At 46.7% G+C, this 12,346-nt stretch overlaps 1 protein-coding gene across 2 annotated transcripts in view; it reads left to right on the top strand.

Annotated features, from left to right (window-relative positions):
• LOC141059042 (protein-glutamine gamma-glutamyltransferase E-like) overlaps positions 1–12,346 on the top strand; it is a 147,072-nt gene that overhangs the window by 80,923 nt on the left and 53,803 nt on the right. For both annotated transcript variants that reach the window (XM_073555252.1, XM_073555251.1), the window contains exons 6-7: positions 1,412–1,586; positions 11,568–11,703. In XM_073555252.1, the coding sequence (XP_073411353.1) occupies positions 1,412–1,586; positions 11,568–11,703 (311 nt within the window). The remainder of the gene's footprint in view (positions 1–1,411; positions 1,587–11,567; positions 11,704–12,346) is intronic.

Here is a 12,346-nt window from a genome sequence, read left to right as displayed (position 1 = left end):
GTGGCAGCAACATCCAGGCTGTCAGAGTGAGTCTGAGCAGCAAGCCTGGCTCGCCGTGTTTGCTGAGCAACACCTGGAGCGGTTGAGGAAGAATGGGAGACCGCAGGATGGCTGGCTCTGGATTCCCGCTGTGCAGTGCCAGGAATCTGACGCCTAGCAACATATATCTGTTGCATCAGACTAAATTTTTTAAGCCTTGTGTAACTCAACGGCACAAAACTGGTGCAAAAATGTATCAGCTGTTTTTAGGCTTTTTTATCTTTTACCCCTATACTCTTGTCCTAGTCTGGATCCCATCATTACATGACACATTGTGATTAGATGCCTGAACCTGTTTAGAGTAAAAAGTGATGTGGTAGACAAGTGGTTACAATATCGTTGCAAACTGTAGGATGTGTTTCTCTATCAGTTTCTATCCATCATTTTTGTTATTGCTGGATGAATATGACAACATTGGATGGAACCCAGCCTTAGATGCACTATGTATTGATAGCAACATCAAAAGTATTAAACAACCATTACTGTAGAAGTGCATCTGTCACAACTGGGCTCGGAGTGATCACAATTTCTGAGCTACAGTAGGTCCTACTGCTGTTAGAAAAGCACAATTAATATATAAAGGAAGGTACATCTTTTGTAGGAAGATATTAAATAGAAATTTACATAGAAAGTAACACTCTTGCCTCTAAAGGACTATAGGGTCATGAATTACAGTTGAATTTAAATTGTCTCTTCAGAGAGAAAGAGGACTAGAACTCTAGTGCCACACATTGGAAGTAGCAATCCTAAAAGTCAATGTCGACCCTTTAACGAGCCTTAGTTACATGACATGTAACTAAGGCTCGTTAAAGAGTCGATATTGACTTTTAGGATTGCTACTTCCAATTGGTGGCACTAGAGTTCTAGTCATCTCCCTCTCTGAAGAGACAATTTGCATATTTCCCAGAGGAGCATGGCAGCTTTAAGTCTCCTCATCTCGGCATGCTTAGCATGTCATTCTCCGCATGGAGAAATTATACTTCTTGGAGTTGAGTTTAAAGAGCGCAATTTAATGCTACTTTTTCCACACATTTTCCTGTGAATATATTAGTTGATCACAATGGTGGGTTACATTTACAAGGCTTCCCAGAATGGCTTTCTATTGTGCTCATTTCATTTCTGCTAGCTATATAAATATATTGCATGGTTTAGCTTCATCTAATTATGTGATGCATACACAATAAACCTACATTAAAAGCTGGTTTGGGCAGGGTTTTCTTTTGCTGTATCTTGTCTGTTAAGACCTCTGAATAAAATGTATTTAAGTGTAATTTTTGTTCTATTTGACAATAAAAGGTAAGGGCTATCTGGTGACAGGAACGTCTAACTGGTCTACAGTGAACTCAAACAATCAAATCTTTATTCCTTCCAGGTGAACAGTAAAGATGATAATGGTGTAGTACAGGGAAATTGGAGTGGAGAATACTCTGATGGAACAAACCCTGGTGCTTGGAATGGCAGTACCAGTATACTGAAGTCTTGGTATCAGAAAAAACAGCCAGTTAGATATGGGCAATGCTGGGTGTTTGCTGGCGTTCTCTGCACAGGTAATTACACTCTACAAAGAGGAGAGAAATCACATCTTGATTGAAAATGTAAAAATTGAAACAGCGCTCCCAGAGTGTTGATAGTTATAATCCAATGGGGTAAATTTACACTTACCTGATGTAAAGAGGAAGCTCCATGGTCACTGGACATTGATTATTACATAAGGGCCAGGTTAGCTTTCAACAATCCAATACTATCATTCTCCAAAGAACATCCAAACTGGAGATAACTATAACTGGTATAGATCCAATTCCAACAGATACTTGTTGTGGACGGTAAGTGCCTGGATAATTGGATAAGTAGGACAATATCCAGCGCAAAAAGACAAAGTAAAACTACCATAAAGTATCATAAAAACTAGATGGGTTCAAGGGTGACTTACCCTACTGTAGGGGTAGTAACACAACTCAACTAACTCCTTTCCTGGATCGCTCATCATCCTCAGGATCAAATAGCTATGGTATCCATGCTTAAGTTGTTTGTCCACCTTTGGATCCTTGGTGCTCCTCCATTAATACTCCCCGTACAATATACACTACTTTTAAAGTAAATTTATTAGACATATGAAATTACAATAAAAGTCCTTGTAACGCATTTCGGGGGCTAAGGACTCCTCTTTTCCTCAAATCTCACTTGAATAAAAAAGTTTAGCAAGTTTGACCATGTAATATGTCTTTCACCAACTAGGGTAAAACCATAGCTTTCTAAAGGGGTAACTTGGCCACTCGGATGTGCTCATCCATATAAATGAAGATATATTGCTGTCCCTGACTTGTTGTTCTTTTCCAACTAGAAAAGAGAAACCTATATGCAGTTTATTTCTCAGTTTAATCTCTGCATCAGAATATCATTTTATCTAATATCTGAAAGTAGCTGCCTGTCAACTATCAATCTCAGAAATTACAACTTGCTAGACACCTGTTCACCCTGTCATGTCTCTCTGACAGTCAGTCACACTTTTAGATCCATCGCGTTTTTCCCACTTCAGAGGGTGGTGATGAAAGAAACTATGGTAAGTGACCACTGCATCATCCAATGATGACGTCCTCTTCTCAGCAGGGTGATAGAGTGCAGACCCAGACTCCTGATGGTGACTCTTGTGAAACTCCTCTCAAACGAAATGTCATTGAAATTTAAATTAAAATAAAAATCTAGGGAGAGATGCAGGGCTGGATTTAAGAGGTGGGTGGCCTGGGGCCCATTTTGGAGGGAGGCCCATTTTTCAAGGTGTTGCAATATGTATTGCAAAAACACAAAATGAAACGAACGCAAGTTTATTTACAAAAATCATTTACGCAGAGTAATTCAGGTAAAATTAGTCATTTTTTACAATCCAGGCTCTTTCCTTGATTTTTGTGCTGCAAAATCACTAATGATGCCACTAAAGTCCAATTCATGCAGTATATCTGATTCGATGCTCATGATAGCCAAATTTACAATTTGTTTCTGCTTCATGGATGTCCTTAATCGGTTTTCAACTAATTGGAGTTTTGAGAAGGACCGCTCACCACTGCAGTTTGTTAACATCAAAATTAAATACATCCTTAGAGCTATCTCAATATTTGGGAAAGTGTCCCTCACACCCTTTTCCATGATAAACTTGTACATGAAAAGTTCAGTGCTGATATCTTTTGGCTCCTCTTCTGTGAATAAATTGGCAGATGTCACAAACTGACAAGTTCATTGATAAATTTAATGTCCAAGTCATCTGAATAAGACCTAACGAGTTGCTCTGCTGTGGCCTTAAGCTCGTCTGAAGACAGTTCTTTCAGATGGCTAAAAAAGCTAAATTTGCTTAATATATCTTTATATTCTTGAAGGCATTGGTCAAGAGAAGCGATAAACTGATCAATGAAGAAAGTTTCTGTTCTGCATTTTTCAGAAGGGCTGAGTTGTACTTCTTCCATATGGCCATAATTCAATGGATTGAGACACACTGTTACCACGGCTGGTTAGGAGACAAATCTCCAGGAGTGGACCCTCTTCACCGTGGCACCGAGGGGCCCCGGGTGAGCTGCCAGGTGGAGCCGACCCCTATACAGGGATCGTTAACAGCAGGCCCAGGGGTTCGGGTACCAGAGACCCCGTCGGCCGCGAGCCTGTCAGAAGGGACCGCCATGGCTGATTAGCAAAAAATCTCTTGAGGATATGGGGAGCTGTTGTGAGTTCATTTTCCCCTCCACCACTGAGGCCCGATGAACTCCCTCTTCTGGCAAAAGAAAGGTAGTGAGCCTGATTATCATGCACCTGAGACTAATGATGATGACTGGCTGAGTGGAGTTACTGACTGGATATAAGGCCGCCTACGCCCTTCTGCCCTGCGGGTGATTTCTCTGAGGGATCCTTGGAGACCAGTCTGAATTCCTGCTCTTCTAAAGCTAAGTTTTCTGCTCAGCTTTTTGCATTTGTGCTTTGACTTTGTTTTGCTTTGTTTTTCTGGATTTCTGCCATTCCCTGCTGGGGTGAGCTGAATTCCTTTAGCTCTGTCTTCAGAAAATACCTGAGTGCTGATATAGTTTTTGAAGCCTAGCTGCTTCAGGGTCTTTTTCCATATCAGCCAGTTGGCTTATGTCTTTGATAGGGTTTTGGCAGATTGCAGACAGCAACCTTCCTTTCCTGTTCTGTTTAGTTAGCTTGAGCCCCATCGTTTGCTCAGCCTATCTTTCTATCTGTGTGAGTGTTTTTTCATCTTGCTTCACCGTCATTATATGTTGGGGGCTGTCTTTTACTTTGGGGTCTGCTCTGGGGCAGTTTAGATTTCCTTTTCTGTCTTTAGGCTATTTAATTCTCCGGCTGTGATCGAGGGGTCTAGGGCTCCGTAGGAACCCCCCACGGCTACTGCTAGTTGTGTTGATAGGTTCAGGGGTCTGCAATCTGATAGTTGCCAACTTCTCTGGTTTTCTGGACGTAGCTTCTATTTTTGTGTCTGCCTCCTAAGGTGACTCCATCATAACAGGGAGCATTGATATTCTCCTGAGGTTCCCAGGATCTCGCCTCAGGACCAAAGCCCTTCCAGTCAATAAGAAAAAGAGTCCTACCTCTAACCTTCTTCATGGCGATGATGTCCTCCACCTCAAAGACATCATCGGCACCAACCAGCTGAGAACCAGGATCAGACATGGAATGGAAGTGATTCAGTATCACAGGTTTCAGGAGAGAGACGTGGAAGGTGTTCAGGACCCGGAGCGAAGCAGGCAACCTCAATTTGTAGGCGACTTCGTTGATACGTCCCAGAATTTCAAACGGACCAATGTAGCGTGGACCCAACTTGTAAGAAGGCAGTTTCAACCGGATAAATTTGGACGAGAGCCAGACTTTGTCCCTGACATGATACGGGGGGAATCCAATGTCTTCATGTCGGCATAATTCTTCATCCGATCAGCGGCCCTCTTGAGTGACGTGTTGGTCTCAGCCCAGATCTTGGAAAATTCAGAGGACAAGGCGTTGGCCGCTGGTACCTCGGAGGCAGGGGTTATCGGAAGGGGAACACCAGGATGTCTGCCCACACAAATTAAAAAACGGCGACTTGGCCGAGGACTTGCCAGCATAATTGTTATTGGTGAACTCTGCCCAGGGGAGTAAGTCAACCAAGCCGTTCTGCTGGGCGTTGGAGAAATGACGTAGGTACCCAGTCAACGTTTGGTTGGTACGCTCCACCTTCCCATTGGACTGTGGATGGTAGGCAGAGGAGAAGTCGAGGGAAATGTTCATGAGCTTACAAAGTGCCCGCCAGAACTTGGAGGTGAACTGAACCCCTCAGTCAGACACAATGCGTTGAGGTAGTCCATGGAGTCTGAAGAGCTGATGAATGAAAACCTTGGCAAACTCAGGAGCCGAGGGGAGACCGGGCACAGGGAAGAAGTGGGCCATCTTGGAGAAATGATCCACCACCACCAAGATGACTGTACAGCCAGAAGAACGGTGTAGGTCAGTGATGAAATCCATGGCAATGTTTTCCCAAGGAACCGCAGGGACGGGCAACGGAAGCAACAAGCCAGACGGAGGTCGTCGTGGCACTTTGTTTTTTGCACAGTAGAGACAAGAGGCAACGAAATCGAGCACATCTTGGCGAAGCGTGGGCCACCAGTAGTGATGCGTGATAAGGGCAAGGGTCTTCTTAGTTCCGGCATGGCCGGCCAGTCTGGAGGAGTGCCCCCATAGAAGGACCTTTTAGCTTGAGGTTTTCGGGCACAAGAGTCTTGCCAGGAGGTGGAGGAAGCCAGTTCACTGGAACCACTGTGATGATTCTAGTGGGGTCAAGGATATGCGAAGGTTCCTCCACTGTTTCGTGTGGCTGGAAGACCCTGGACAGAGCGTCGGCTTTGGTATTCTTGTTGCCGGGGCGAAAACGGAGCTCGAAGTCAAATCCGGCAAAAAATAAGGACCATCTGGCCTGATGAGGGTTGTGTCTCTTGGCAGACTGAAGATAGGCCAGATTCTTGTGATCCGAGAAGATTACAAGGGGATGGACAGCCCCCTCCAGGAGATGACGCCATTCTTCTAAGGCCAACTTTATGGCCAGGAGTTCCCAGTCGCCGATTGAGTAGTTACACTCGGATGGAGAGAAGGCCTTAGAGAAGAAACCACAGGGGTGCAGACAACCGGAGGCGGATCTCTGGGACAATACTGCCCCGGCACCTGTCGAGGAAGCGTCCACTTCGAGTTCAAAGGGTCGGTTGCTCTCGGGATGATGCAGCACCGGGGCCGTTGAGAAAGTCCATTTTAGGGTCTGAAGGGCCTCCTCCGCCTCAGGAGTCCAATCATTGGGAGTAGTCCCTTTACGGGTGAGAGCAGAAATAGGTCTTGTTATTGCAGAAAAGTGAAAGATGAATTGCCGGTAATAATTGGCGAATCCGAGAAACCGTTGTATCGCCCTTACTTCGACGGGGCGAGGCCATTTGAGAATGGCAGTTAGCTTCTCGGGATCCATCTTTAATCCAGCGTCAGAGATTATGTATCCCAGAAACGGCAGAGAGGTCTGTTCAAAGAGACATTTCTCTATCTTAGCATACAGGTGATTCTCTCGAAGACACTGTAACACCCGACGGACTCTCTTTCTGTGGGACGAGAGATCCAGAGGGGAGACGAGGATGTCGTCCAAGTACATGACCACACAGGAGTACAAGAGGTCCCGGAAGATCTCATTGATGAACTCTTGAAACACCGCAGGAGCATTACAGAGACCAAAGAGCATGACCAGGTACTCGTAATGGCTGTCTCGAGTGTTGAAAGCTGTCTTCCACTTGTCACATACGCAGATACGGACCAGATTATAGGCTCCCCTGAGGTCTAGCTTGTAGAAGACCCGAGCCCCTCTGAGGCAGTCAAACAGCTCCGGAATGAGTGAAAGAGGATACCTGTTCTTGATGGTAATCTCGTTCAAGCCCCTATAGTCAATGCACGGCCATAGAGATCCATCCTTTTTCTTGATGAAGAAAAACCCGGCTCCAGCAGGCGAGGAGGACCTCCGTATAAAGCCTTTGGTGAGGTTCTCCCGGACGTACTCGGACATGGCTACCGTCTCTGCGGGAGACAGGGGGTAGATTCTGCCCCTTGGCGGGGTTGAACCGGGGACTAGTTCAATTGGGCAGTCAAAAGGCCAGTGTGGAGGAAGAACCTCTGCTTCCTTCTCATCAAAGACATCAGCATAGGAACTGTAGGCTGAATGAAGGCCCGGAAGGTCTGGGGGTGGCCGAGTAGCATCTGCTAGACGGACAGGAGTCAGATAGCGAGCTTGGCATGGGTGCCCCCAGTGGAGTATCTCCCCTGAAGACCAGTCGAGGGCAGGCTGATGAGTCCTTAACCATGGAAGACCGAATAGAATCGCATGGGAGAGCTTGGGCAGAACGTAAAAGGCTATCTTCTTTTGATCTAAGGCTCCGGCTTGCAACTCCACTTCCTCAGTGACCAAGGTGACGGTCTCCTGTAGCGGTTTGCCATCCACTGCGGCAATCAGGTGAGGATTACATAGGGTAACCACGGGAATCTGGTATTTGTCCACCTCTTCACGCCGGATGAAGTTACCTGCCGAGCCCGAATCCACATAGGCCACCTCGGACCCACGTCTCTCCCCTGAAACCAAAATAACAGATATAGTAAGAGGTTGAGAGGAATCATTAGCAGCTAGAGAGGCCTCTCTTACCTGACCTAGGTGGAGGAGATTCCCTGTTTCTCAGGACAGGTACAGACAAAGTGTGACGAGCCTCCGCAATAGAGGCATAGGCCTTGTGCCCGTCTCTCTCCGACGCAACTCGGCCAACTTGAGGCGATCTACCTGCATGGATTTGACCGAGGAGGGAGACGAGGACCCAGCAGGACGGGAACTGACAGACCGGATGGAAAAGGACGCTGGCCTGGTGGACCTCCTGTCTCTCACTGACTCCCGGGCATGCTCCTGGAAGTGTAGGTCAATGTGGGTGGCCAGCAAGATAAGGTCCTCCTAGGTGGTCGGGGTATCCCGGCCCGTGAGTTCATCCTTTATTCTGCTCGAAAGGCCGCACCAGAATGCCCCTACCAAAGCCGCGTTGTTCCAGCCGAGCTCAGAGGCGAGAGTGCGAAAGCGGATCGCATAATGCCCGACCGTGAGAGAACCCTGATGTAGGTTAAAAAGAGACTCGGTGAGAGAGGCTAACCAACCAGGCTTGTCGAAAACCCTGCGAAAAGTATCCAAGAAGACCGGAAGACTCGAGACAACGGGATCGTCACGTTCCCAGAGAAGATTCAGCCAAGACAGGGCCTCTCCCTCCAGATGGGACATAATAAAGGCCACTTTGGCCCGATCAGAGGGATATTGCTGAGGCAACCATTCAAAATGGAGGCTACACTGATTTAAGAACCCCCTGCAGAGTTTGGGATCACCAGTAAACCGCGGCGGCTTGGCGAGGCGGGGCGCCGGGAGAGCTGTAGACACGGGGGGAGGAGTCGGGATCACGGTGGCAGACTGGAGGACCAACAAGCGGCTATCAAAAGAGGCCATGTAACTCAGAATATGGGCTTGAGTATCTCGTTGCTGACCCAGCTCCTGTTGAAGACTGGCCAGTTGAGTGGCATTTCCAGGATCAGCCACCTGCAGGGCAGACAAATGGGTGTCCATAGACTTCCATGACAGACATGACGCATCCCTGATTCTCCCGCAAAAAGAGCAACTCCTTCTGGGTAGCAGCAGTAGTAGCGGCGGAGTCCATGACCTGATCGTACTATTACCATGGCTGGTCAGGAGACAAATCTCCAGGAGTGGACCCTCTGGACTGTGGCACCGAGGGGCCCCAGGCAAGCTGCCAGGTGGAGCCGACCCCTATACAGGGATCGTTAGGAGCAGGCCCAGGGGTTTGGGTACCACGATAGCCAATACTGAGAGGGACGGCTCAGCACGGACTGTAGTAGGAGTGTGGGACTGAAGCGTAGACAACAGAGCGGGATCACTGGAGACTAGACCGGAGTAGGACTGCAGGACTGGAGCACAGACAACAGGATGGAGCAGGAACACGGGAGGCAGGACTGGAGTAGGACTGTAGGACTGGAATGTGGATAGCAGGGTGGAGCAGGAACACCGGAGGCAGGACTGGAGTAGGACTGAAGGACTGGAGTGAGGATAGCAGGGTGGAGCAGGAACACCGGAGGCAGGACTGGATTGTAGATAGCTGGACCCGTGGAGCACCAGACTGAGGGCTACTGCAGGGACCACAGAAGGCAGGACTGCAAGACTGCAGAGAGCACAGGAGGAAACAGGGCCCAGTGTGCTAGCAAACACAATGATCAGGCGCCTCCCTCAGGGGGGAGCGGCCTGATATGGCCCTGTCACGTCTGTCATTGGTCCGTAGGTGCTTCCGGGTCAGGGCATTGCCGGAGCACAATTAACAGGAGGGAGGCGCGGCCGCGGCCTATGGTGCATGCGCATTGCATGCAGAGACCCCGTCGGCCAAGAGCCTGTCAGAAGGGACTGCTGTGGCTGTCGGGCGGCGGGGAGCTGCAGCGTGGGAGCAGAGGCCGACTGAGTATGCGGAGGCGGCGTGACACACATGTTTCAGCGCCTGTGTCGAGTTATCTTCTGAACATACTCAGGTGAACCAGACAGCTCTTAGCTTTGCTTCTCATAAATTTTGAAGGAGTCACGCTTTGATGCAACATAGTTTTTTAAGCTAGTCAGTGACACCACAGAAGTGTTTAGATCAAGTTTTGCATGTTGTAGATTTTTACTGGTAGCATCTGTTCTTTGCAGGATATCATTCCAGAAGGTGGTGTTAATACCAATTTCAAGCTGATTCATTTGTCTTAACAGTCCTTTTGCTTCACACCATACACAGCTTTTTTCTTCAAAGTCATCAGCAATCTGTTTAAGTACATCTTTAATCATGCTTTAGTCATGCTTAAGGGCCTTAGTAGCATCAGCTCTGCAGGACCAACATGTTGTTGTGACACGTTTGCGAGTCAATGCTGTTGCTGAGTCAATATTTTTCAAAGCCTCAGTCAGGAGCTGATGCCGATGCATTGAAACTGTGAAGAAGAGGAACAGTTTTTCAAGGAAGTCAAAAAAATGTACAGCACTCGAGCAACTTTCTACAGCATTTTTAGCAACCAGATTTAAAGAGTGTGCCATACATGGAATCCAGGATGCAAGATTGTTCTTCTCTCTCTCACTTTGGCTTGCAGGCCGTTGTATTTGCCACTCATTGCAGATGCATTGTCATAACTTTGACAGCGGCAATTTCCCAGGTCTAGGTCATGTCTCTTCAAACATTCCAACAAGGCACTGAACATGTCTTGAGTGCCATGGCCTTTATTTGCCATGAATGTTCCACAGGACCATCTTTCTCCATATACCTCAATATAAGGGTTAGTTGGTCAATGTGAGCTGCATCGGGTGTGGAGTCCAAAGAGATGGAGTAGTATTTTGATTTGTTGACTCAAGAAATAATTTCTCTGAGGACTTGTTCACCCATTACATTGATAATTTCTTCCATAATTGTAGATGACATGTAGTTTGTATGACCCTTGCCGCGATTGGCTTGAGTTTTGTTATGCTGTGCAAGAAAGTCGTCGTACTGGGTGATGAGTTCAAGAATGCCCAGAAAGTTTCCATTTCTTGGTGATCCACCAATTCATTATCTCCTCTAAATGCTAAGCCATGCTCGGCAATAAACTGAATAACATTTACTACTCGTTTCAATCCTGACCTCCAATAATGCTCCTGAGCCTCGACCAATTGTGTTAGCTCCGTATCAATTCGCCCAATCACTTTTAACCTCATATTGAAAGCAATTGTAGAGTTCAGATGTTCCGCTGACTGCTCATGACTTTTTATACGTTCTTGTGAATGTTTCCAATCACAGATTACAAGATTTGAGATATTTATCCCTATATTGGTGGGAGGCCCCCGCTTGCTGGGTGGTCCAGGGCCCGGGCCCCTTGGGCCCCCCCCCCTAAATCCGGGCCTGGAGAGATGTATAATAGTTTATAATATATCAAATTCCAAAAATTCTGGTGGGGGTGCAATTAGATATTAAGGACATTTAAGACATCTAACCACCCTTTTAGATAGGTGTCGCATGTTTGCGCAATATTTTTACCTACAGATAGTAGTCTGCAGAGTCTGTGTGCACCAAGGCTACCACCCTAATGCAATCGTTTCGCCCAAGCATCTGTATTTGCCTTTTGAAGACGTTCAAGCAAATTGGCGTCTTCAGGGTGGTAGTCTTGGTACACACAAACTCTGCCCCTTACCTTACAATCTGTAAGTATAAATAGCGTGATTATGTACTTTCAACAAGGTTAGACTATCCAATGGCATGCTACATAATAATGCCCAAACATGTGATACCTGTAACAATATATGTCTAGTATCATAATACCCTTTTGGTCCAGATCATTCTCTACATATGGCACACTTTTAGATAGACAAAACATATATTTTATTGTATACCCTAAGATTTACATCCTGAACAGTTGTTATGCTCTCATCTTATAATTGTCTTTCTCTACAGTCAGCAGGGCACTTGGGTTACCCTGTCGAATAATTACAAACTATAGTTCTGCCCATGACTCAAACGGTAACTTAAGTATTGAGGAATACTATGATGTGTATGGTGATCCCGTGGAAGAAAGTGAAGATAGTATATGGTAAGTGCGGTATTACTTTGTAGTATACCATTCTTTACAAAATGAGAGTTAATGAATTTACATGTCACTTTTCAGAAGCTCCCATATACTGTAGGTTAACAGTAGGAGCCATAGCATCTATTTTTTTTATGGTGAATAGAAAAGGTCCCAGGTCCTGAATGGAGGAGTCCTACTCGTTTATGCCTCCATACTGTTAGGAATTGTGCTTCTGTCCTCCCACCTGGGAATGGATTGGGTCTGGTACTACGCATCTCCAGTCGCAAGCACCGCTATTGTCCTGCTATATTGTCCTGCTGACCCTGAGAGGGTTCACTACCTGCCTTCCCTGATTATCAGGAAGGGGTCTATTCACCCTGTAGGTAGAACTACTATGCGTGCAAGGAGATGGTCCCATTCTTATGGAGCTTTGCATTCTGGAGAAGTTGGATTTGTGGGGACAAGGGAAACCGTATCTCCCACGAATTTCACTACCCAGGGAACATGGGATGCTATGTTTACCAGGTTGCCAGGCAACGCAGGACACTGCTGTGTTTAGTACTAGGCAGTGGTGGGATTGTGTTTATCCTGCTGTCTAAGTTAGCAGTGATTGGTTAACTGGGGGTATTTGGGAAGTATTCAACACATAATTGTTTCCTTCAGCATC

This window comes from Dendrobates tinctorius, unplaced genomic scaffold, assembly GCF_039654945.1.
Source record: "Dendrobates tinctorius isolate UK_male_01 unplaced genomic scaffold, ASM3965494v1 ptg000223l, whole genome shotgun sequence".
NCBI classification, from domain to species: Eukaryota; Metazoa; Chordata; class Amphibia; order Anura; family Dendrobatidae; genus Dendrobates; species Dendrobates tinctorius.
Note: the sequence above shows the minus strand (reverse complement) of the source record. Positions and strands in the feature narration are given on the sequence as shown.